At 35.9% G+C, this 27,807-nt stretch overlaps 1 protein-coding gene across 1 annotated transcript; it reads right to left on the bottom strand.

The window, feature by feature from the left end:
* On the bottom strand, positions 1 to 26,994 carry postna (periostin, osteoblast specific factor a). Its single transcript, XM_027171660.2, has 23 exons — positions 26,815 to 26,994; positions 26,299 to 26,397; positions 21,302 to 21,366; positions 19,905 to 20,062; positions 19,585 to 19,749; positions 19,049 to 19,195; positions 18,625 to 18,769; positions 16,346 to 16,558; positions 15,607 to 15,741; positions 14,980 to 15,128; positions 14,571 to 14,707; positions 12,544 to 12,674; positions 12,317 to 12,447; positions 10,541 to 10,643; positions 7,596 to 7,663; positions 7,442 to 7,487; positions 7,332 to 7,364; positions 5,369 to 5,614; positions 3,536 to 3,586; positions 2,397 to 2,456; positions 2,199 to 2,285; positions 2,074 to 2,115; positions 1 to 744 (listed from the first exon to the last, which is right to left on the bottom strand). The coding sequence occupies exons 1-23, from the start codon at positions 26,952 to 26,954 to the stop codon at positions 686 to 688; spliced, it is 2,610 nt and encodes an 869-aa protein (XP_027027461.2). The 5' UTR covers positions 26,955 to 26,994; the 3' UTR covers positions 1 to 685.
* Positions 26,995 to 27,807: the final 813 nt, after the last annotated feature.

Raw genomic sequence — 27,807 nt, 5'->3', positions numbered from 1 at the left:
TTTTAAATTTTAGATTCAATTTTATTAAGCAATTTTTCAAACAGGGTAATGGGTATTTTGGATAGAGTAGGATTCCCATGGAATGAAGGGAAGAATGCTACTAAAAATAAAGAGTGCACATAAATGACACACACTATTCAGGCAAGGCAACATATGAAAAAGCAAACGAGTGAATTGAGTCACAAGTCACATAAATGTACAATGATGTAGACAGCATATACTTATAATAAAATGCATGAGACATTAAACTAGGCAGCTCTTTGCTATTTTTTTAAATGTAAAACCTACATTCATAGGAGTGAATGCAGCACCACAAAGTAGCAAACATGCACAGGTGAGACATCATGTCTTACATGACCACTCCATACATACTCTCGTATATATAAAGATAGTTTTAAAATTCCTCTAGATCTTAAAAGCACCATTTCAATGATATGCAGATAAGCTTCATATGGGAGGCATGAACTGTGTAAAATCAAGGTTATTAGCACATCCGGTTTCAGCAGGTGAACTGTAAACACTAGTACTTCTCACATATAAAGGAAATTTTTGGATGGAGCTACATGTGCTCACAAGTTACCCTGATACCAGTTTAAGCCCATTTTATTTCAACGTAATGTTTAATGAAGCCAGTCAGTATAAAAGAAATCTAACAGAGCCTAAAGAAACAACTCCTGGTGTCTTTTTAGGCTTTCTTTTTGGGGTTGGATGGATGTCTAGCAGGCCTTGCTCGTCTCTTCATTCCTGTTGCATAGCAAAATGTAAATATATGAGTAGTGTATACTATTTGACATTTATTTGATTTGCATTAAAAATCACCACATGCACATTTATGGCATTTGAAAGATGCACTTATCCAGAGCGACTTACACAGTTTCATTAGCTGTAGAAAACAGTAACATTTTTAAATTATATTTCTCACACATGCTAATTCGTCATTAGTATAAAATAAAAGTTATTATTATATTTACTCAGTAGAAATAGGAGCAAGCATACAGAACTATGCAGAATAGTGCAAAATTAAAATAGCAGGTAAAAAAAGATAAATCATGTCAGATACTATTCCATCTCTTATATGAATAAATAAAAAAAATAGATAAAACAAACAGAATTAGTTTTTGCCTTACAATAACCCAGTTCCACAAGTTTATGCTTTTTTGATGAGAGCTTATCTTGTTTTGTCAATTTTATTCCACTCTTCGATGCATAAATGTTCCAGACCTTTGAAATTGCAAGGAACACTCAAGTTCACAGCCTTCTTCAAATCATTCCACATGTTTTTATAGGATTCAGATCTGACCTCTGACTGGGGCCTTCCAAAAATTGGATTTTCTTTTTCTAAAGCCATTCCTTCATTCACTTGGCTTTGTGCTTTGGGTTGTCATCATGCTTGAAGGTGAAATTTTTCTTCATTTTCAGCTGTCTAACGGAGGCTTGAAAGTTTTGTGCCGAAATAACTTCATGTTCAGAAGAAGAGCAGCTTCTTTAGCATTATGCTACCACCACTATGCTTCACTGTGGGTATACTGTTCCTTGATTGATGTCTTCTTTTTGCACCAAACACATCTTTTAGTATTATGCCCAAAAAGTTGTACTTCAGTTTCATAAGTTGATAACAATATATATATATATTATATAATATAATATATATATATATATATATATATATATATATATATATATATATATATATATATATATATATCTTTTGGAGGCTTTCTGATCATTTTTCATCTTAACTGTTCATCTCTTTTGGAGGGATGTCCCGTTCTTGGTCATCTCGCACTGGTGTCCCAATTTCCCTACTTGTTGATGCTGGCCTTCACATTGTTCCACGATACATGTAATTCTTATGTACCTCTATTCTGATTGATAACTTGAACTCATGTACATGCTTTGCAAGCTCTTTGCTGACCAAATGCTTCAGCATTCAGATGGAACCAAGACAACTTTAAGAAATTCCATCAGAAACAGCTGGAAAACCTACCATTTTTCCGTACGTTTGTAGACATTTATACCGAACTGTAACAATATAATATAGATTTTGAATAATCCATCTAGAGCTTTTCTTACCTGGCGATCTTCGGAAAGCTGCTCTTTTCTGAGAACCACCCTCTGAAAAGAAAATAAAGAAAAAACAGTTTCCTTTATCTGTAACCATAATCAGCTACAATAAATTAGAAACTTAAGTCTCTAACGTTGGATAATTTTGGTGATTCTCCCTGATTCCTCCTCAATGAGCTCTGGGCTGTGCTTGAAAGATGTGATCCTTGAGAAGTCTGGTCCTGTAACATAAGAATAGAATAGGAATGACATCAACAACCATCAGAGATCCCAAGAACTACTGATGTTGATTTTATTTATTTGATTACATTTTCATTCATCCTAAATCTCACCTTCAATAATATGAGGATCAGGCCTAATCACCTTGGTAACAGTGGTGATTTCTCCACCACCTCAAAAACAAACAAACAAACAAACAAACAAACAAACAAAAAAAACCAAACAAATTAAGTATTTACTTCCAGTAGACACAAACCACAGGGGTAACTGTGACAGTATAGTATCTCATCTGTTGAGGCTGAATTTATTTCTAACTCTGATTTCTGAATCCTTTCTATTATTGACCAAACTCCATTTTCCAAAAGTAATAAAATATGAAAGCTGATTTTACTGAACACACACACACACACAAGTTTTTTTCAGTTTTCCACCAGATTGGAACAGATGTTGGGTGAGGAAGCCTGGGGTGCATTTGCTGTTTCAATTCATCCCAAAGGTGTTCAGTGAGGTTGAGGTCAGGGCTCTGTACAGGAAACACATGTTCTTCCACTCCAACCTTGACAATCCATGTCGTCACATTCATAATTTGGGACCCTTCCAGAAAAGGGAAACTAATGCTACAGCATATAAAAACATTCAACAGTTTGGTAAAAGTCAATATATGGTTGTGATGGTCAGGAGTCCACATGATACCTTTGGCCACATAATGTACATTTTTTACGTAAAGTATAGTCTCCTTTGTGGAATACCATATGGGTAGTTTGGGGAATGACAAGGGAATAATGAAATCAAGTGAAAGCAGCCATTATACACTCACTCACACACACACACACACACACACACACACACACACACACACACACACGCACACGCACACGCGCATGTTTAGCATCTCTTATTGTGAGATTATATAACCACCAATCCTATTATATATATATTATATTATATAAATATATATATTATATTATATATATATGCGTAAATGTCTTCAAATAAGCAAAAGTAGCTGTCCATTAAATAATACAATTTCAGAGGACTGCTGATGAATTATTGTATGTATAATTATTTCTGTTACAATGGAATTTTCACTACAAGCCTAAAGAGTAAGAAGCAGATAGACGGCCAAATACTTTCTATACTCACCACCTTCAATCAACAAGTAAAATAAAATACAACAACATGGAAAGATGTAGCTCAGAACATTCCTTGCATATCTTATTTCAAATCAGTATTTCATAGAATATTTACAAACCTTCACTAAGGAGCTTCTGAATGTCTCCTTCAGCATCAATTTCCCCACCAGCTGAAAAAATAAAATAAAAAGAAATACATGATATAAAAGTGTCAAAGCCTCTAGACTATATACTTTGATATAGAATTGACTTTCTGTTACTTTGGTACCAAAATTCCTTGGATATTTCCATCAAAACAGCCAGAGGTTACTCTGTGATTGTAGATATAGCAGTAGAAAATAGAAAAACTTCATCCTATGTGGCCTGACGCAAGAATAAAAGCAGACCCAAATGCAGGATGGCAAAAATAACAAGGTTTAATAACGAAAAAACATGAAACATAACACAGACTAGACCGGACAAAGACAACAGTTGATTCCGTGCTGCACAAGGCAACGTGGCACAGTTAAATACAAAAAGACAATGAGACACGATTAGGAACAGGTATGAAGACAGGGAGGGGCAGAAGAATGCGGGGCAGACACGTGACGAGGAACCTAAACAAAAAGCATATGGCCAACAGTCCTGACACTATGACTGTGACTACCTGTGGATATCCTATAAAAAAGACCCTGCAATGCCACATTCATTCTATTATTTGTTCATTTGTTTCTTGCTAATTACTTGCATTAACAAAGAGTCCATGGATATGATGAGAAAATTCACAATTCACAATTGTATTGTGTTGGTTAAAAGTATTGTTGTGCTTTCCTAAGCATTATTATCGCAGGGCAGAATAGCAAGCTCATTGTTCTGCAAGGGAGAGGATGTACATATCAATGCTCAAAGTCTTTGGAGTTGAAGCATTTTCCACAAGCAAACATAATATACACAAGAAAAGCCTTGCCTTAACTGTAGCATACTGCCAACAGCAACATGTGTACACTACTGACTATTCATTATCCTTCCTGTAAAACATTGTGCTTACGGCAGGGAGTAAAGAAAACATAAGACATGGATGCTGAGACTTCTCCGAAGAAAAAGATAAGACCCTTTGTGGAACGATCACAACAGTCAAAACAATCACAATGTAGCCTGTTGAAACGCAGGCAAAGCAGTTGGCAAGGGGCAGAAACTCTTACCAATAAGGCAACCATGTACACAGAGGAGCTTTGTATTCAACTCAATTTAATTAAAATTTTATTTGTATAGCACTTTTAACAATGGACATTGTCTCAAAGCAGTTTTACAAAACATAAGTAAAAAAGTTTAATATTATGCAAAAATTAATATTATACAAAAGTTCTGAGGTGACTGAGGTGACTATGGCAAGGATAAACTCCCTTAGATGGAAGAGGAATAATCACATGAGTGTGTCCCATTGCAGCGAATGTGCAGGTTGATATTAGACCCAATTCATTATATGAGCGCACAATGTACCAATTTCTATAAAGAGCTTGTGTCAAGAACATACTGGCGCTGACCTGATCGAAGCAAAAGTTTATTTTGAGAAAAATACAGCACTATGGTAGAGAGGAATATATCTCATAGAAACACACAACTCAGCTGGCCCTAATCGATGATAAAATGCTAAAGCTAAAATTCATGCTGTTTGCTCTGAATAGGTGTTTATCTATCTCATGTAACACTGCCAGATAGCTGGATCTGCATTTAGAGAATATTTAATAAGGTATGCTATCATTGCTCTTTCTTATTTTCTAGAGGAACAAACACTCCAGATGTGTTAAAAATACATGTGATGACTTTGATACAAGGTACTTTAAGGCACCTTAATTCTATAAATAAGAATGTCATGCAACAGCATCTTTATGTAGGGTCACGATCACAAAGTGATAACATGTATTTAATATTTGTAAACATGAAAGTTTTTTAGTTATATATAGAAAACTTACTTCCAATGATCCGTGTAACTTTTGTAACTGATGGCTTCCCTTCAATGACTCTCCTAACTGTGGTGACCTTTGGCTTTCCTTCGATTAACACTTCTTTCACCACAGGCTCAGTCATCTTAGTGAGCTTATATTCAGTGATCACATGATCTCCCTCCACAACCACTGTTTCCACTTGTGGGCCAGATTCAATTACTTGGGTGATTTGGTTAATAACAGGCTTAGTGTCAATAACCTGGATTTTAGGGCCTAGAACAAAAGGCAAAAATTTAAGACAGATTATTTAATCTATGATCTCATTAATGTATATTTTACCAGTGCATTTTTATTAGTGCAATTTGAATCAGCACACAGAAGAGTCCCCTGACTGAGAGAATCAGTGTGTGTCACATTGCCTAAAACTTACACCAAAACAAATAAGCACAGAAGTCCCTCATCTCCAACAGGTCTACCCCAAACCACACACACATACAGATATATGTAACTCTCCATTTATTTTGCTGTAGTCTGAGTTGGGTATAAACATTGTTAATTCATATGTTTGGAAAAAATCTAATACTAATATGCTCTGAAGAAGCTTCCAAAAATATTAGTTATAAAAAACTTAGTTCTTGGGTTTTTTTTTTTGTTTGTTTTTTTGCGTAACCAATTTTATACCTTTTTAATATAACTTGGAAAAAATATCTTGTTCAGTGAGTTATAAACCCAACCATTCTCATCATTGCTGACTTTAATGGCGATCATGAGCACACTTTTTGGTCTTTTGCAAGTAGTATAAATTCACTAATGACTGATTGAATTGTACTAAAAACTGCTGCTGTTTTGTCAGCAATATGGAACAGTGTTAATGAGGATTTGCTAATCTGGAGTTAAAGAATGTCTACATAGTTTCTGAGAGTGTTACTTTATCAAGCATTTTAACAGTACAACAGAAGTTTATTTTAATAAAATTGGAAACCTATTAATCTTTTCATTGTTTTCAGCTTATGACTGTGGAGTGATAATAAGCGGACAAACAACAGCTTTTTTTTTTTTTTTAAGTTCCTACGAGAAAGGATTAGTGCTATATTCATAGGAGCAAGCACTTTCCTGTTCTCATTACATCATCAAGAGTCTAAAGACATTTGATTTGCTTAGTGTTTTCCTGAGCAGGTGCCAAGGAGAATGGCAGCCAAACTTAAGTCAGTTTCCAGTCCAGTACCACAGCCTGTGTTGAGTTCTTTTCTTCCTGGGGCTCTGGTTCACTGACTTAATATCTTTGATACACAAACACATACAGTAACACACAATAATGTATTTGTAATATAAAATTAAAATGTAATTTGTAATTGAATATAAATACAGATCTGTTCTCCAGATTGAGTATTCACTTTTAAGTTGTTTGTTTGTGCAATTTTATAGACAATACATTACAGAAATTCATGGGCATTTATGCAAAATTCCCACTCTATCTACTCAAAATCCTAAAAAAGACAAAAATCCTAGACATATGAAGAGGTAGAGGCATATTCTACTTTTTCTTTTTGGCTTTTCAAAGGAAACAAGTTAGCACTAGCGTGCTTTTCTGATTTGAAGTATCTATCTGCAATAGATTATACATTATATGTAGAACCTGGAAACCTACAAAGGTCTAGTTCATTATATGAAGCCTAGACGCACTAATTCTTTTTTTTAGTGGTTTGCTCCGGTAGCCCAACCTTAAGACTGCAATACTGAGCGCTAAATAAAATAAGATTTTTATCTAAACACTTGAAAATCTTTTATTTATATAGCCACTGCTCTCCATTGACTGTGGATATTGTCATGGAGTATATTGGAACACTTAGGGCTTTTCCCTGCTGTACTCCTGTTTCTTATTCTTGTTGATCTTTGTTCCGTGGATGACATTATATTGTTCAACAATATAATGTCATCCACGGAACAAAGATCAACAATATATGTACTGTACCATGATGCTGTGCATTACCTGTTTCAATAACATGAGTGGTGATCAATCTCTCTGCAAAAAGAAAAAAAGTTAATAAACATGAATATATAAATGTGTCAGCGGTAATAATCTCAAGACATAAAACTCACTAATGAAGGTGATGGGAATCTCCTTGTAGGTGTATCCATTAACAAACTAAAAGATAAACAGACAGACAAGGCAAATCATCACGTGCTAAATATGTGGGGAAATGAATGGCAATGTAATTCATAATAACTGCATAGAGTTGCTGTATAACAGTACCTTTATCTTGATGTACTGTATAAGCTTCCTCAGCACATAAAGCAGATCCTCACGGCCTACTGGTAGATCTGGCAAGAAAAAGACATTTTTCTCAATCAAGTTCAGGTTCATTTCATCCTTACATTTGGCAGCGATTAGAACGGTTGCAAAATACATGTCAGTTATTCTCAAACATTCTGAACTTGGCAGTAGAAGCCTGTAGATTCGATTCCCTGCACAAAAATCCAATGCTGCCAACCATTGTTTTATGTTGTGAAATACTGTACAGGGATACATGAGCTAAGTAAGTATTTCAGTCTGTTGTGTCTTATGATAATAGTGCAAAAGTTTGAAAATTATAAATGAAACTAATAAAGATGGGCATCTTGCATTGCAGTGGTCTATCTGCTGAGGGAACAAGAATAAAACTTCTGAACTTAGCATTAATGCCAATGATACCACACCAGTATATTAAATGAATTTATGATTTTATATGGGATTGTAGGTAGAAATGTGCACAAGCCTGTGTCCAACAAATCTTGTGTAAGAAAAAGTAAACCTGAGCACAGTATCTTGTGTTAAGAAGTGCCTTATTTTAGTAAAAATCATTTAATGTTTTCTATTACTTACCAACTGGGTGGCAGAGGAGTGATCTCTATTATTTTGAAGGTAACCAAAGGAGATAGAATGGAGGTTTAGGTATGTAACCATAGTTCCATGAGTAATGGACAGTCATGATACCTGGGTCATTTGGGTTAACAAGAATCTCTAGACATTTATCATGACATTATCTTTTATGGACCTCAGATGTGTGGTCATTATCATGAAGTGACACCTTCATGTTGGTACTCAGCCAGTTGGCAAATAAAACACTATTACTCCGCTTTTACACAACTAGACACCACTCAGGCATAGAATCACAATTATATACCTAACCTATTTTTATATTACATTCCTGTTTTTGTAGTGTCTTTTCTTGATTCATGTCTTCCATCAAGAGGAGGAACACATTCATCAAGACTCAAGATTCTTTGTACTGGTGCTCAGGTGTTGAACTGACTGATAGTGGAAGACCTAAGACATACAGTAAGTACCTACCAAGGCACTTACACAAGCACTTTTTTCAGCAAAAGAATGGAAAACACAAAGTTTAAATAGGTAAGTAAGTAAGTAAGTAAGTAAGTAAGTAAGTAAGTAAGTAAGTAAGTAAATAAATAAAGCCTAGACTTTTGTGTTTTTGTTGGCGTACAATTACTGGACTAACTCTGCTGTAATGTTGTTTCATGTTCTGGTTTTCATGTCTTTAATTTTGTAACCCGCTTCTTACATTTTGTATCCTGCCTTGTGTTTGGGTCATGTTGTGACTGGTTGTTAGTCATCTGTTCTTCTGTTCTCATTTGTCATTGGTTCCCTGTGTGTATTGTTGTTTCTTGGTTGCTATCTGTAATGGCTGTTTCATTTGCCCATGATTCTTGTCCTGTTTTGCCCATGCCCCTGCCCTTTCCTGAATTACTTAATTAAAATCTTCTACCTGCATTTGGATCCTCTTCCTCATCTTTTACTGCACGTGACAGAATATCCGACTGTGCTATGGATCCAGCGAGGATCCAGTGAAGATTTTATACCTTTGTCAGGGGAATCAGCCTATAGAGGACTTTGTGGAGGAACTCTGAGAACTTTGTTATAATGTAAAATTTAATGACTCGGCTCTCAAGGACATTTTCCGGTTTGGTTAATCAAGTGAAATTTCACAGGTAAGGACATCATTAACTGTGAAATTGTGAAATTGTGAAAACTATGTACCCCACACCGGACTTTAGAAACGTCATGCCTGCCAGGGCGAACTCTGCTCACGTCGTGCCTGCCACAGCGAACTCTGCTCACATCGTGCGTGCCATACCAGAGACAGGTCACAACACGCTTATCAGGCCAAAGCCTGTTTACCTTATGTCTGCCAGGTCAGTGCCTGTTCACAACATGGACGCTGCTCAAGAGCCTCTCCACGAGATGACTGAAAGGCCAGAGCCCTCAGCCAAGATGGCCATCTTAGCAAAGCCTTCAGCTGTCATAGACAATCTTCCAGAGTCTCCAGGGTTTAAGGGAGTCTTCAGCCACCATGGATGCCATATCAGTGTCTCCAGTTGTCATGAATATGAAGACATCAAGGTCTCTCATAGACACAAAAGACTGATGTCAAGTCTGGAGAATGCACTGCTTGTGTAAGTATGTGACACCTGTATCCCTGTAGTTGTCTTAAGTCAAGGGATCTCAGAGGTCATCTTTCAGATGGCCCAGGTCCTCCAGTGCTCTATAATCTGAGACCACCACTGCACCAGGACCTTCTGCTCCATTGCCCAGGTCTGCAAAAGCTTCATGGCCCCGGTCCTCCAGTGCTCCATAACCTGAGACCACCACTTCACCAGGACCATCTGCTCCACTGCCCAGGTCTGCAAATGCTTCATGGCCCAGATACTCCAGCGCTCCATAATCTAGGTCCACTGCTCAGGTCCGCCAATACCCCATGGCTCCAGTCCTTCATTGCACCAGAACCCACTGCTCCATGATCCAGTCCTGTCACAGTTCCACATCCCAGATTTACAATTGCCCTATGGTCCAGGTAAACCACTGGTCTGTCATCTAGGACTAACACTACTGCGTGGTCACAACATTGCATGATGCCCATGATGCTTGTCCTGTTTTGCCCTTGACTGGATTCCTTGCTTGTGTTTCATTAAAATTTTCTACCTGCATTTTGAACCTCTTCATCTTTCACTGCATGTGACACACTTTTTTCAGAGATTTACCTTATCTGTATCCAGAATTATTTGTCAGCTAGCTATGGGTTATAATTTTGGTAAAAATCTAAAAAAAAAAAAACACTTGGAAAGCAGTTTTGTGGGTCACTCTGGATAAGGGTTACTGTGAATTGATTTAAATATAAATGTACATGCATTTTTTTTACTTACCTGCAGGATAAAGCAAGTTCTTCACAATATGAATCACTCCATTGGAGGCCATGAGGTCATTAGAATTCACATTAACTGAGTTCACATTAATGGAGTTATTGACCTGAAAATAGAAAATATATTAATGACATTTAATATGCTACAACTATGTTGTATTAAATGCAATTTTATATTATTGTATATACCTATATGCACACCCTTTAACAACAGTCCAATACAAAGCTAATAATACAATGATTCAGATGATAAATATAAGCTCTGAACAGTGGACAAATATAGGAAGTAATGATTGATTCGTCAAGTTTTAGTGTAGATTAATCATTCAATAGAATTAAGGTCGATGTACTACAAAAAAACATTAATAGGTTTTATTGCAACAGGACAGGGTTGTGCTTAGTTTTAGAATTACGAGAAGCATCCATACATATATTATTATTCTTTATAGCACAGTTGTCCAGATAAGATGTAACTATAATGGAATTTGTGGGGAAAAGGCCATTGTTCTTTGGAGAGGATCTTATGGGAAATGAAGAGGATCTTATGGGAAATGATGTATAATGGGTGTTTAAGTGATGATAGCTTATCAACAGGAAGGCAGATATTTATCAGTGTAAAAAGACTGAACCTGCACACACACACACACACACACACACACACACACACACACACACACACACACACACACACACACACACACACACACACACACACACACTATGAGGTGAATAATAAGGTCTCTGTAGCATTGAAGCAATAGTAAATAATAAATACATATTCCTATAAAACCACATATTCCAACAAATAGAACTGTGCTGAATGTTTCCAACAGATCTAACTAATCTATGAACTTTATTGCTATGAATTCCTGGCTCCCTAGCATTCAGCAGTAATAGAGGGATTAAATGCAATCTGAAATATCTCACTAGAATATCACTGATTTTATCCCACAAACCCTGTCAGTGTGCTTCAACGCAATGCAGGCCCCTGCCAAAACTGGTAACAATGGCTTATTTTTATTCCCTTTGGAATTTCTGTATTGTAAATAAAGACATTATATCTAGCATGAACAGAATACTTTTTTCTGATGTGTAGAGGATAATGTGAGTGGGCAATGTACTTAAATGCCTGCTTTCTTTCTCTCTTTCCCTGTATATGAATATATATACTTTCCTTGTGTAGTCAATGTCAAATTTCCCAAGATTGCACCTCTGACTGCAAATGCTGACTGCATGCAAACATGGACTCCTTTATGCACTGTGCACATGTACACAATTGGACACAACCACAATTCCACACTATTATAATGTATGATATATAAATATTATCAGTAAAATATTAATTTAAAAATTATTAACTGTTCAATGTTTGGACACATGTAGTCTTATAGTATCAGTTTAAATGTTTACTAAAATGTTCTTAAAGCACTATTAAAAGAATAATATACATAAATTGTATTAACTAGAAAAATAATTTAACACAATAGGTATAACTATGTACAACACAATGTTACAACGTGTTAATTAAGACAGTCTTACTATTGGTATTGTTGATTTGATATGTTTCATGTAAAAAAAAAATAATACATTTGCCAAACAATTTGAAAAACCTCTGAATGGGCATTTCATGAAAGTTTAGCATGTGTTTTCAAACTTTGTTTAATTTTAATTGCTATATACTATAGCTTGCTGTCCAATCAGTGGTTTTTGTGAATCAATGAGCTGTGTATGAAATGTAGATATGTATGGAAAAGCCAAACCCAAATATAAATCCACACACAGAAAGCACTTGCAGATTGTTGCCCTGAATGGTCTTGAGCAGGTTGGTCACTCCACCTTCAATTCCTCCATTAATGAAGATGCTATTGCTGAAATGGTAGAGCAGGATTGTCCTCAAAATGTTCACATCACCTAAACAGAAGTTCAGAAAAATATTAGTCATTTAGGTTCCTGTGGTTGTTCCTCCAACAATTTCAACATCCCCGTATGAAGAAGAAATAGGTTTACTGGTGAGAAGTTTCATGTCATCCTCTGTAATATCCTTGAAGGCATCATCAGTTGGAGCAAAAATTGTGTATGTTCCATCTTGCTTTAGCATCTCGGTCAGTTCGGCTTTCTCCATCAACTTCAGGAATATTCTATAATATTCCAGGCAAATATCTTATTAAAGATTCTTATGCATTTTAAATTTTGGAAAAAGAAAACAACAAAGACAAAAATTATGCTATTTTGCTAGGTAATGAACCCAGTATGGTCCCATGTTATATTAAGGTTCTCTTATAACACTGGTTTTGCACATAAACTATAGTTGCAATTATATTGGCACACTTTCAGTAGATAGTAGACCCAGAACATATGAAAGGTGCATCAAATAGTGCAAACAGCCAACTGAACAAACACATACAGATGCCCTGATTAATATGTCTCAATGGAAATGCTATTCTAGCAGCTACAAAAGTTTCTTACACATATTTAAGAGATCAGAATTATAAATATTAAACAAACATTCTTATTGCTATTTGGCTTGAGCTTATATTCCTTCCTTATGATACATTTAGTTGGCTTAACTGGCTTCTTATTGACAACTTTGTTTGAGTCCTTTGTTTAAAGGGTTTTCTAAAGATTAAGACTGGTACCAGTAAACATTACTGTGTTTGAAAACATGGCTACAGCCGAGCAGAAGGCCCGGGCTACATCCATAGCCGAGTAGAAGGGCCGAACGGTGACCCCAAAGGCCGGTAACAAGCCACTTCTACCACTGGAGGAAGAAAATGTCCACAAAAATAAGAAAGTAAAACAGATTCAAGCCTGTAACATCTTCAAGAAGTGAGGTGGTGCCCACATCCCCCACAGGAACAGGAGCGGAGCAATATCACAGGGCACCAAGGAAACAAAAAAAAAGCAGAGCAGGCTAGTGACATCCTCTGCATACAAGAAGTAAGGCGGCTTCCTCCGCAGGAAACTGAAAGCAAAGTGGCTTCCCCAACAGGAGCAGATGCAGAGCAATGTCCACAGAAACAAAATAAATCCAAAATCTTATCGGGTCAGAAAGGATAATCCAGAATAGTTGCTCCAAAAATCGTTAGGTGCCAGGTATCCCGCTGAGTCTGTGAATGGCTAAGTCCTTCTGTCAGGAAGCGGGATGTCTTTAAAGATAAAATCCAGACACAAATGCAGGGATAACACAAAAGGGCTAACGAAAACACATGGAAAACACTAAGGAAGACAAAGCAACTAAAACAAAAACCAGGGAACACAACAATACACAAAAAAAACACACAAAACAAAACAACTTAGCAAAACAAACAGACGCAAGACCACAGGATTATATAGGGAAAGTAATTGTGAAGACATGAGGGACAGGTGTGCAAAGGCGGGGACAGATTAAGGATAGGGTGGGGCAAACACGTGTGATACACAAAACAAAAACAAAAGCGCATGGCATAAGACAAACAAAGACTGTCAGAATGTCCTCCTGATGTTCAGACAGGGAAAAGTCCAAGCCATCCATGACGTGTTACTTCTCTCCAAAACCTACCCCAAATTCCAGAACGCAACACAGGACAGTTGCGGAAAAGCTACAATGAACTAAACCAGGACAGACATATAATCCTGAGCTCCTGAGCAGAAATCCTGAGCAGAAATGTTTGGAGCCAGCCAGACAAATCAGTGCAGAAGTGATATTAGGTAACTGCTTGGAATGTTATGCACCTTTACACATACTGTATGTTACATTACACTTACCTATATCTTATACGTTTTACTTATATATTATGTAAATACATGTGTATCAGTTATCGAGTTTTCTTTTTTGTGCTTTAGTCTTTTCAATATTTGAAACCCACTGCCATTGCAGAACCAGCAGTTGGCAAGCTACACAGACTCCAGTCTATTACTGAAACTGCCACCTGTCATTCTTTTCATTCAGCACACATAACTCATACAAAACATACTTGGCTCATACCACTTTTTTTCAGTCCTTATGTGTTACTAATACTTCTCAAAATAAACAATGGTCTTTGGTATAAACTCACGTGAAACGGCCATCAGCCTTCAGCAACTCAAACATGGTCTTCTCTGGCAATCGGATTAATGACCGCATTAAATGAAGAGCACCGTTGCTTCCCTCTTTACTGCCACGGAGCATGCAGGCATTCTCAATACACACAGCCTAGTACACAAAAAAAGTAAAGTATCAATCATTAATGCTCTGGGCGTAACTAATGAAGTGACAGCTGAAGTCTCACAAATGGCAAAATGCTGGCAGGCATAACAGATAATTTTCCACAAAATGGAATGGAAAGAAGAAAGAAAGGAAGGACAGCAGGCAGTTTTCTCCAACAGAATAACAGAGAGAGTAAATTTAAATTAAACTTTTTATTTTTAAATTAAACTACTTTTTTTTTTCCTATTCTTTTACACACATTTACTTAGAGAACTAACCGTGCGGTAAATAAAGACTCTAAGCAGCTTTCCTCCAAGGGTCTCCAACAGCTGACCATTATAAAGGTCATTCAGGGTAATCCTGACCTTCAGAATGTGGTTTTCAAGAATAATCTTAAGCAGTTTTTGGTCCAAAGTCATTATTTCATCTAAAACAAAAATAAACAAGTTGTTATGAACAATTGGATTCGGAGATGATTACTGGAGTGTCTTATTTTCACATTTTATTTCTCATTAAAATAAGAAATATGTAATAATCAACTGCTCTACTTTTAATTCAGTCAGATTCAGTATTATTTAAGTCTTGTAGGTATTCAGTATATTTTGTAAGTATTGTATTTCACAATACTTGTGACACAAGGTCACACCATCAGAATGGAGCTTAAATGCATACATCTTTGGAATTGTACTAGACTAGAGCAATAAAGACCATTGTTCTTAATCTTTCTTGGGTGTTAGGCTGAGAAATAGTGACTGTGAAGGCTTTTTAAAAAAAAAAATTGTCAGCACTTTGAAAGGTCCACTTTGTATTGGACTTTTAAACCTGTCTGATTTTAACATAATATCAAGCAGGACATTATCTCCATCTTTATTTAGATGTCTTTTTCTGTGATGTGGTGAACGCACTGGTAAAGACACTGTTCAGAGGGGCGAGGAGTGTGTACTCAGTCTCAGGCTTCATAGCTGCAGAAAAGCCCATCTCAGACACCATGTCACCAAACATTCGCTGGGAATCACCAACCAGTTCAGTCACCTGCTTAGCTGGAGAAAGAAAGAAAGAAAGAAAGAGAGAGAGAGAGAGAGAGAGAGAGAGAGAGAGAGAGAGAGAGAGAGAGAGAGAGAGAGAGAGAGAGAGAGAGAGAGAGAATGTTAACAAGACTACACCACTTCATCAGCAGGACTTCATCAAACTATACCTGTAGCATATGGCTAGCATATCAATCATAGATTAAAATAATTGCTTCCTTACATTTTGAGCATATTGAATTATATTTACATTATAACATAGAAATCATGTTCAGCTCATTTTCACCTTTAGATGATGTATTGAAGAGTATTGGTCTTTCATAACTAAATATTACCTCTATGTTATATTTGAACTGTAATGGGGAAAAAATGTATGGAGTTAGTAAAGAAATGAAGTTAGTAATGAAAAAAATCAGACTAAAAGTATTTTCTGTTCATTTCTTTCAAAGTATAGGAACAGCAAAAGCAATACTTTATTTTGGCTTTACTCTGAAGACATGTGGGTTTGAGATGATAGACACGAATTTCAGTATTCTATTTCTGGCACATACACAAATGCATATTATATTATCAAAGCTGACATTAGAACCATTATTAAGATAAGAGATGGAACACCAACCTGAGTCAGGTATGAGCACTTGATCAATAAGATGAATAACTCCATTGCTGGTGATGATGTCCTTCTTCAGTACCATTTTAATGCCATTGATGGTGAGGCTGTTGCCATCGCAGCCAATCTCAATTGCACTGCCCTCCAGTGTCTCATATACAGTACCAGCCATGATGGCTTCTGAGCACTGGACTGAACTCAGAAGGTGATACTTTAAAAAGGCTATATAGACAATGTATGGAAAAGAATGTGAATGTTAAGAACACTCACAAAAGAAGCAATATTTTCTTTTGTATCAGCAATATTTTCTTTTGTTTTTGGCACCAGTTAATAAGTCTACAACAGCCTGGCAATTCTGGAAAAAACAACAACAACAAACAAACAAAAAAACACTTGGATGCCCCTTGTCTTTATTAACTTACAAATAATATTCAGATGAGCTTTATAAAATTTTAGAATTAAAAATATTTTCTGGCCACATGTAGGGATTTCTATCATTCCAATCGCCTCAGATGACTGTATATTGAAGAAGACTATGGTGGCAAAATCCCGCCGGCATCCTCAGGGGAGCATTTGGAGAATGCATGGAAAAATATTCTCACTATTGAGTTAAAATAGTATTTAATCATACGTCATTTACATGGTAGATAATTTCCCAGGAAGCTCTGGAAAGATCACAAAGCCCAGCATGATCCTGTGCACACCCACTCTGTCCTTCCTGTACTGACATGGTCTAGACATTGCCAGAAACTACTGTATGCACATTATCAATTTCCCAGGAACTCTCAGTCTGCTCTGTTAATTCTCAGTGTCTGTTAAGCCACTCTGTGTGTGTGTGTGTGGGGGGGGGGGCATGTGTTAGGTGAAAAGTCCTATCTAATATCTCTGTATGCTTGTATTACTCTTTACACCCACCTACCAGCAGTATTTAACGAACCTGATACCTGCCTTCCTATGAAACAACTTGATATATTACCAGTGCTGTCTAAACCAGTATAGTATTATGCTTTATTCCTTTCCAGGCTGCTGGAGTGTTCAGATCTCATCTCTTCTGATGACTAAGTGTCTAGTTGGTTTGGCCAGGAATTGAACAAAAGCTCTAACTCTGAAATAACCAAGCTATCTGCTGTACTAATTCTCTCACCACTCATTCCTGTCTATTTAACTGGCAAGTGAACTTTTCATTATATTTTAATTGTTTAACATTGAAACATGTCCCCATTAACCTTTGGGACACTATACATGGGTTACTCCAAACATATAAACAATTTTAATAAACACTTACCTACCATAATTAATAATTAATTAATAAATAAACCTACCATTATACCATTAATAAATTACCTACCATATATTATCCTTTTTCAAAGAACAAACCATGTACAATGTGGTTTTAATTTCATAAAAGAAAGCTCATTTACATTATTATTTCATGACTACAAAAATAAATATCTAAATTAATTCAGATTTAAAAAGCATTCATTTTTTTAAATTAAATTTATTCATTTAATTAATATAAAATTCACTTAGAAGAGACCACCAATTTTAGACAAGCCAAAATTGATTAGCAGCATGTTTTTTGCACAAAGGGTGGAAATTGATGAACCCGGCAGAAATCCATGTGAACACATGCAACTCCACACAGATAGTAACCTGCTCAAGCTCAAGATCGAACCCTAGAGATGTGAGTCAGCAGTGCTGCCTATTGTGCCAACAGCTGTACTGCTTTGAAAAAACAAATAATATAAAAATATATTCTCCTTCGTCTTATTTTCACTTCTGTCACACTTCCACTTTTACATTTTTATTGTTAATTATCAATTAATTCTAAAAATATCTCTAGTAGTTGTTGGATTTGCAATTTCATTCAAATTTCTGGTAGTTCTGGAAATTTGGATTAGCAGTCTGCAAAAAAAGTCATTGTTTTTCAGGCTACAGCACTGCTTAAGCATTTCCTGCCAGGAGCAGAGAATGGGGGCAGAATGTCTTGACTTTGGAAGACAGAGAGACTGTGGTTAGAGCTGCTGTTTGTCCACCGTCTGAAAATCTAACATGGCTTTCAATGGTCTGCATTCATGTCATTCAAAAGAGGAGACGCAAATCTTCAGGGTCTAAAAGGACTGAGTGCATTTATTTGCTGTACATTCCTCAACAGTGATGGAGTGTCTAAAATCCACAATGTTGTGTTAAACTTTAGGAAACCCTCATTCAATCCAAGACTTTTAAAGTGTATTATTATTGATAACCAAGGGTTAATGTCTTTATTTGTCAGTATGCCAAGCCCTTACCTTGGAGCACAGTATTATCACTCAGGATCCGTTGTAGAACGCCGTTCTCCATTTGTTCAAAAGCCTTGTTGGTTGGAGCAAAGAGCGTATAGTGTCCAGGCTTGCTGAGTCTTTCTAATAAGCTTGGTTCCATATTAGCAGTCTCCTGCATAGATAGCGAAACATACTATTACTACTGTGCACTAAGACGTATTGCAACTATTTTAACTTCACCAGTAAAAATGCTTTCAAAAATAAGAAGTGTTAATAGTTTCTTTTTATCAATTGAAAAAAAAAGGAAAGTAAATGTACAGAAGAGACTGATAAATGTTAAAAATTGTATATATATATATATATATATATATATATATATATATATGTGTGTGTGTGTGTGTGTGTGTGTGTGTGTGTGTGTGTGTGTGTGTGTGTGCGTTACAATACATACACTCAATAAGGTGAGCTCCTCATTGCTTTCAATCACGTCCTTGATGCTGTTTCCCACTGCACTGATGACACGGTCAATTACATGTACAACCCCATTTGTGGACACCTGGTTGGCATGAATGATCCTGGCACAGTTAACTGTCACAACCTGCAAAACACCACCAATAAGACAACATATGTTATTGTCATATCCTGATCAAAATGGCTTTTTGTTCTTTTCTTTTTTTTTTTTTTTCTTTTTTTTTTCAAAAAAATAATATAAATAATAATATTCACAAATTCACAAATTCAGTTTCACAAATTAAGGTTATTTATATGAAAAGTCTAAGGTGCCGTAATTCTGTTTTCATTTTACTTTACATTGTTTACACATAAACAACTATGTGAAAATAGCATCTTGAATCTTGAATCTTGCATTAATTATTTTTATCTGTTAAAATAGCATTCCCTGGGAAACAAATGATTTGTCTCTCTCCTGTCTACAAACAAACCAAAACCCAAATGTGCTATCTGCATGGTGTTTATATTGATACATACTCCATTAGAATAGTGGTTGATATGCAGTCCCTGCTGGTTGTACATGGACTTCAGGGTCATGTCATTCTTCAGGTCTTTGGTAAGGAAACGTTTGCTGACAATATGGTAGCGCAAAGTGTTGTACAGCTCTGTCCGTGCATTGATCTCAAGGGCATTTCTAGCAGTCTGCAATATTTAAAATTGAAATAGAATGAGTATTATTAATATGGACAATAAAAGAGTGAAAACAAACTAGAATACAATTACTGAATGGTTAAATTAAATGTTTGTTGACTAAAGGCAATTATACAAAATAAATATATAAATAAAATCTGCCTTACAACATCTAATTGTTTCCAGGCATCATCGCTAGGAGCAAACAAGGTATAGGCACCAGATCCATCAATTTCCTCTCTGATATTGGACAGGTCAGAATAACGCTGCGTGACATCCAGTTTCAGCACACGCAGCGTGCCATAGACGGTGTCAATTGGGACAGCTGGAAGACAAGATAAATACCAAATAGAAGGAGAAAAGCAATTGAATTCAGTACGCTTTTTGTAATATAACAATTGTTATAATTGGCTTAGTTTGACTTATGTAACCAACTGACCATCTAATGTGATGGATCTCTCACCATAGAATTTGGTAAAACTAGAGAAAATGGGTTCTTCATGTTTAAAGTAAGCAGAATTCAGGTAGAAATTGGATAGAGGTTAGATAGATATAGATATGTAGATAAACAATGAACTGTGACAAATCATCAGTATTTACTTAAATGAAATGACTCTTCAGTTACATATTCTGTTTTTAACTTCTTTTAAATTTGCAAAGAAAACTCTTTGGTGTTTTGTGATTCAAACCCTTGCACATTTGTTTTACCTTATAATTTTTGCCAGGGTTGTTGGTTCACTTTTATTACTCTGCTATTTCTGCATTGAAATAATCTGATATTAAATTTTAAGATCATCTCTGCAGAACCTTATACCAGTTAATTAACTAGAACAATCTTCCCCAAATGTTGCCAATATGTCCAAATAAACATCCATCCATTCATTTATTTTCAGTGACTGTATTATCTTGGTCAGGGTTGTAGTGAACTGGAAACCCAGGGGCACTGGGATATATCCTGGATGGCATGCCAATTGAGTGCAAGGAGCTATTCAACCACATTTAAGCTAGAAGCAATTAGGAGTTGAGCTTGAGCATGCCTGAAGGCATGTTTTAAGAAGTGGAAGAAACCCACACAGACACAAGGAGTACATGTGATAAGGCACAAAAAAAAACATTATAAACTAGGCTTAGGCAAAAATGATTCACTCTGTAGGATGAAAATAAGGAGGGTATACAGACATATCCACATACTGTAGATAAACCATCTGTTTGCAATTAGTTCTTATTTAGATATTCATTGTTGAATTTTGAAAGTAAGAATTATTTCTATAAAAAAATTCTATTCTAACTTACATAGTGTTTAATTGCAGTGTTTGCTGTTTGGGGTAATCTTTGCATTCCCATTCTAAACGTATATTTAATTGACTAGCTGGATTTAATATCCTCAGAATAAGCCTAAGCCTAAAGTTTCTGTCACAACACAACCCATAATTTTAACAAGATTTTGTGAACATGGCATTCTTCCCAGTTTAATCAAAAAGGAGCACTGATGCAAAAAGAGAAGTATGTTAATGCTGTACCGATAAATAATTCCAGGAATTTTTCCTTATCAGGCAATACTAACCTGCAGGGCAACCACGCATCCCCTCCAACTTCATATAACCAGGACAGCATTCATATAATACATCCCTACAAAGTAAGCCACAAAGAGTGTCAATAAGCTTGAGCCTTACAGCCTGAAAGACAAATATAAAACTATTTCAGTGGACGATTCCTTGGTAAAACCAAGCCATCTGGTAACAAATGCAGAATGATTAACCACATGTGAGTACGTATTAAGAAATATGTACAGTATATAGTAAATATAAACATTCAGTTTATGAAATAAAATACAAACAAGAAACAAAAATGTAGAAATATTCCAATAAAAATATAATAGCTTGTATGTACAGTAAGTTTTAGCAGGTCCTCTAAGATGAATGGAAAAGTTGAGTGTATAATCAAACATAAGATTCTTTCTCATACATATATAAATAGTGCTTGACATTTTCAATAGCAAGAGTACTTTACTGGTAGGTATATCACCTTAACTTCATTATCAGTGAAGAGAAGTCACAAAGACAATGGAATGGATATAAAAAGAGAAAAAGAGAAGAAATGTTTTGGGAGTTGATGGGAGAACCCATGAGAACTTATGACTGAGCCCCGTAATTTAGCATACAGAAGGAAAAACAGTGGGCCAAGACCTGATCCCTGAGAGACTCCAGTATTAATGCTGTAAGTATATTTAGAAATAAAGAAAAAAGAGAAATAAAAAAAAAATACAATCTGTTGTTATTTAAAAATGGGCATGTGGTAGCCTAGTGGTTAAGGTGTTGGGCTACCAATCGGAAGGTTGTGAGTTCGATTCCAGGTCCACCAAGCTGCCATTGTTGGGCCCTTGAGCAAGGCCCTTAACCCTCAATTGCTCAGTTGTATAAAAAATGAGATAATGTAAGTCGCTCTGGATAAGGGTGTCTGCCAAAATGCTGTAAATGTAAATTATTTTATTTATTTATTTTTTAAAAAACTGTTAGTTCCATTTAAAGTGAATGGAAAAAGTCTATCCAGTAATTGCCTCAATTATTTATACTGTCCAGAGAACATGAATATGGATTTTGACAATTATCTTCACATTTTGAGTATCTTTCTCTTTCTTATTTAACTTTAGGAGCCTATAGAGATTATGAAGGTACAATTTTGTAAACAAACAACAAAAACAAATCATAGCAGTATGATTCTATACATGTGCACATATGCTAGCAATATGGCTAAGCAGTTTCAGACCCCGCTTACTATACATTTATTCATTCTAGAGATGGTTTATCCAAAGCCACTTATACAATGCAGTGCAATATAGTCATGCAGTTACAGTATGAGCATAAGCCCATTCTCAGTGGTTGAGCTTGGATGTTGACCTCCTGCTCTCCCATGCAATACCTTAATTACTGAAAACCTTTTTCACCTGCATACACTTGCATACACTTGCATACACTTGCATTCATGGACAATGCAACATATTGTGTGGTAGAAAGAATCTGTATGCAAGCTTATCAACTACACTGGACTTATAAGAGGAATGTTATGCCTTTGCAACAGTGGGTCCAGATCAACAAAATTATGTTACTGTGTTTGCTCAAAGTACGAAATAAAGTATTTCATGAATAAGAGATACTAACATATAGAAAGTTAAAAGAAAATAGGAGAAAAGGATACTCTAAGTAGCAATTATTTTTTTCATGAACTCTACAGTATGTGGTAATGTCTTGTTTGAGCACAAATTCTAACAGCTGCCCACCTGTTATTCACAATCAAGTAATGCCTAATTTCCACTTCCTGGCATTAAGGAGATTTGCCTGTGAGCTAGGAGGACAAATGTGGAACGCACACACAATATGGCAAGTTTCCATCATATATAAGCCACCCAAATACATCTATGTCTCATTCTGCATCTGCTTTGTGCCTCTTTTTCTCACTCTTTTCTTATCCAAGAATCCATTATAGAACTCCTCCATGGAGGAGGCACTTTGTATGTGAAATCTCTTAAAAATGTACTCCCAAAAAATGTGTCTTTCCTTGTTAGATTTAGAGTAAAACTGTCTGATAAGAGTTAATGAGGAGGTTCTTTATAAATACAAAAATACAGGAGGAAACATGCACCTCTTGATGCAACCGCTTGGGTGGATTATTAGTACAAAGACATTGTTTGTTTTTGCAACACTTCAGTGGGTGAACACAACTAAGGAAGACACATCTGTAAATAGATAAGAATGCCAATAAAATGCTAAAACACTGTATATCTGCATATTGTAAATATTGCTGTCCACTTTAATAGGAACATCTTTACATCTGTGTTTTTATGGAGTAATCAGCCAAATCAGCCAATCATATGGCAGCAGCACAGTGCATAAAGTCATGCCAATACAGATCAAGAGATCTGATCAAGAGAAAAATCAGAATGCAGGAATACTGGCGATCTTTGTGACTTTAAATGTGGCATCATTGTTGGCAACAGATGGGCAACAGTTTGAGTATTTCAGAAACTGATGATTTTCACATACAACAGTCTTTTGAGTTTTGCACAAAATGGTGTTATACAAAAAACACTGTGTGAGTGATAGATTCACCAAAACTGGACAGCTGATGTCTTAAAAAAGACCAGGGGATTTTTAGATTTTTCACAGATTGTCAAATTTCTGTTCTTGGCTAAGAGAAGTGGAACCCACTGAGGTCTTCTGCTGTTGTAGCCCATCAATCTCATGGTTTGATGGTCTGTTCATGATTAAATGTTTTTCTTCCCACGATAGTAGCAAACAGTGATTATATGGGTTAATATATACTTCCTTGGCCATTTTTATGTAGCTTTGCTTATCAACAAGATGTTTCCACCAACAGAACTGTTGTCACTCAATCAGCAGTTTATGAAATACTCAAACCAGCCCAACATCCACGACAAAGCCACAGTGATCAGACCTTTACCCCATTCTGATGTTTGATTTAAACCTTAACTCACACTGTTGATCTGTATCTGCATGTTTTGTGTGTTTTTTTTTTTTGCATTGTGCATTGATGTCACATGTTGTAAGCATTGTATATATTACATAAGCACTGTAAATAGCTAACAATATTTAACTTATAACTCATAAAAGATAACAGATCTTTTTTTTTGTATGTGTGTGCTTTATAAATCCAGATGCAATTGTGCACACTAACAAAAATGCAAATAGCTTAAAGATGTTTGTACAAAGCCGAGGCCCCCTGTATTTGAACAAGATCCAGTTTGATGTAAACTGTCAAGGACTTCTTTGACTACAGCTCATGTTCTCAACCCCCTAGACAGTTAAGAACTGAAAGAAAAGTGAGCACTGAAAAAGTGAAAAGTTGTTTTTTGTTATCATTTGCTTTTTCTGATTTTGAAAGGATTATGTTATTCATTGATGCTACTAAAGCTACTAAAATTTTACTGAAAAAGAGAACATTGTTTAAAAAAAGAAATGTGAAAAATGAGAATGTGAATTTTTGTTCACTGACTAAGCAATGAAAGAAAATATGTTTAGATCAAATTAAACCTCATGGCTCAGACTCAGTAACTCTAAAGTGCAAGTGGCCTTGCATAAGCTTGCCTCATGTCAACACTGTAAATTCTATCACATGAAACACTATGTTGTAATTTGATGAACCCTTAGACCTTTCTTGGGCAAGAGCAATAAATACGACAATCTGTAATCATCTCCAAAGGGGCCTAATTTTACTGTCAAAACTAAATGCCTGGGTATATCAAAAACTCAGGAGTTGGTAATATCAAATGTCATTGGATGGTGGGTTGTTACTTTATTGTTCCAGGATGGACCCAAGTGACCTCTGGGTTCCTTCCACCCCCAAAAATCATGCCTGTAGATCATCTGGTTTAATTAAATTCCCCCTGATGTGAATATGTTTGTTCATGATGCCTTGAGATGGACCAGGAAAAAGTGCTTAGTGAAGGTGGTTGAATTAATGAATGAATCTTTATGTTTTACTGATTTATGTATTGATTTATGTATTAAGATAAGGTAATCTATGTCAGAGATCACTGTAGGTGAACGATAAAACAAATGATACTCTTGGGTATACATGTAGGTGACTTCACACAGGATATGTGCCAACATACATGTGGGTGATGTGTGTTGGGGTGCAGGGGGAAAACATTAATTTTAAAAAATAAAGGAGCACATGTGCAAAAGGACATTGTTTTATTGGTAGGGCATTCTCATTATCATGAGAACATTTTTAATTATTAATGATTTAACTAAAAATAAAATGACCTGGCATTGTACTACATCTACAACTCACAACCCAACATATCCACGTGAAATTTATTGAATATTTATGAATATTTATTATTTATTATTTAATTCTGGCTGAATTTTGCACTACATTTTTAATTGTCATTTTGTATTTATAAGTTAGGCTTCACTTGAAAATGATGTAGAAGAGTAATAACCTATGAAGCCTAGTTTAGATTTTTACTGCATATGTTTTTAGCAACAAATTGCTACTGCCTTTCAGTATATTATGTAAAATTTGTAGCTTGAATTTTCATTCAGTACTTGCTTTAATTTAATTTTAGCAAAAACTTTAAATTGTATTTTATTAATTACTCTACTTACTCAGTATTGTTCTACTTGAATATCACACATCTCTAGTTTGGCACAGTTTAAATAAGGCAACCAACTCAGGAACACACGTGAGACTCCAAATGAAACCTACAAATTTAACAGTTCTGTCAAAATAGGCTAAACTGAACAATCCTTTACGATGCTATCCATCAGGATACATATACAAGATGACAGATAAAAGATGAATACATTTGTAATGTGAACAATACAGCAATTAGGCATGTCCCATAATTTTCCCTTTGGAACCCATAGTACAGCTAAAAACTGCACACATACACAATCGTTCATGTTTTCAGTTTGGTTTCATCTGTACATACCTTACCCATCTTCCCCACACTCTTTTCCCAACACACATCACCACCACTAGTGTGCAAAGCAACACAAAGACCATTGATCAAAAGAATACCCAGTCTGACACACTTACGTTGGCCTTTTGCAGATGGTTTTTTGGTACCAGTTCCTGCATGTGCTGAAATATGTCTTTTTGGTCCCAGCTACCTGCTGGAGGGCACACACATTGGGCCTGTCGAGAATGTAAGGATCACAATTAAACATAAAAGAGAAGAAAAAAAGGGCTGGGATTCAATACTGAAAAATGCATTATTTCTGAATTAGCCAATTTGAAAGACACATCAAGTTAGGAGCTTTAATTGTGTGACATTCTTGACAAATTGCTTGTAAGAGCAATCAACATGGTAAAAAAGCCAGGAGTAACTATTTAAATTTATTATGCAGATTCAGTTAGATTTATTTTTTTTTCAGACATAAAAAAAAATGTTTGCAGGCATCACTTTTTTATTTATTACTTTAAAAAAAATAAATAGGTAACATAAATCATAAATCTAACACTAATAAATAATCTAATACTAAAAACATATATGCATCCTGTATACAAGCTTCTGTATACAAAAACTTTCCTGTATACAAAAAAATCTCTTACCCCTGTTTTTTGGCCCTGATGCGGCTGTGAAACAAAATCTTGTCATAGGCAGATGACTCCACTTTGTCCAGGTAGCAAAGCACCAGCACAATAAATGTTACCAGAAACACAAGCTTCATCCTGGCTTTTGTCCCACACATCAACACCACTGACAAACCAGGAAAAATGGGAGCAGACTATAGCAAGTCACTTTTATACCACCCCTCCCCTCACTAACCCTCATACAGTGGGAATGAACATGTGAGTGACCTCATATGAGTGAGAATATCAACCTGTTCCATATGTACAGTAACTACATCCTCCATGGGAGCCCTGAGCACCTAACTCATCTTACTGTCATTACACCCAACTGTGAACGATACATGGCTTAATTGATTTTATTGTATGTTTTTAGAGCAGTATTTTTTATTATTGCCATTTTAATCACTACACAGTATATTTATCAGTCTCCTGCCTGTTAGAGTAGATTGATTTGCAGGATTTCCAGTGCAAAACAAGTCTTTGTATGTGCACACTGGGGAGCTAAACAGTTTAATTATTACCAAAAAAATGGGTTGCTGTATTGTAGCCCTTTCTACAAGGTTTCAGTTAAGTACCAATGGACCAATTCTAATCAAATTAGAGGATTGTAAAAATAATTAAATTAGGAAGCAGAGTTACAATTTACTCACTCTCTTTGGGACTGAGAGATGCTCAGGAAAGACACAATAGGGGACACGATCATGTGGAAGACAACTCAATGTGAGAAATGTGAGTTGCTTTCCTCACTTGTGGACACTTTCCATTTTAATGTTATCTTAAACTGTGTGTGTGTCACTACCTCTAGTGGTGGAGACATAGCAGCACAATACCACCACAGAATTGAAATAATCGACAGGGGTAGCTAAGTGGTTAGGAGCTGGGCTAGTGATCAGAGGGTTGTGTCCAAATCTCACTATGACCCTTGAGCAAGGCCCTTTATCAACTGCTCAGGTGTATAAATGAGACTGATGT

The sequence above is a fragment of the Tachysurus fulvidraco genome, chromosome 20 (genome assembly GCF_022655615.1).
Source record: "Tachysurus fulvidraco isolate hzauxx_2018 chromosome 20, HZAU_PFXX_2.0, whole genome shotgun sequence".
Classification (NCBI taxonomy): Eukaryota; Metazoa; Chordata; class Actinopteri; order Siluriformes; family Bagridae; genus Tachysurus; species Tachysurus fulvidraco.
This window is presented reverse-complemented; position numbering and strand designations above follow the sequence as displayed.

What these genes read in the sequence shown, in the direction of transcription:
- postna (XM_027171660.2), bottom strand. Translation starts at nt 26,954, where the DNA reads ATGTGTGGGACAAAAGCCAGGATGAAGCTTGTGTTTCTGGTAACATTT. An exon ending in TCAACCACTATTCTAATGGA is followed by an intron (nt 19,196 to 19,584) that starts GTATGTATCAAT and finishes GGTGTTTTGCAG; the next exon opens with GTTGTGACAGTTAACTGTGC. An exon ending in TACAGTACATCAAGATAAAG is followed by an intron (nt 7,488 to 7,595) that starts GTACTGTTATAC and finishes TTTATCTTTTAG; the next exon opens with TTTGTTAATGGATACACCTA.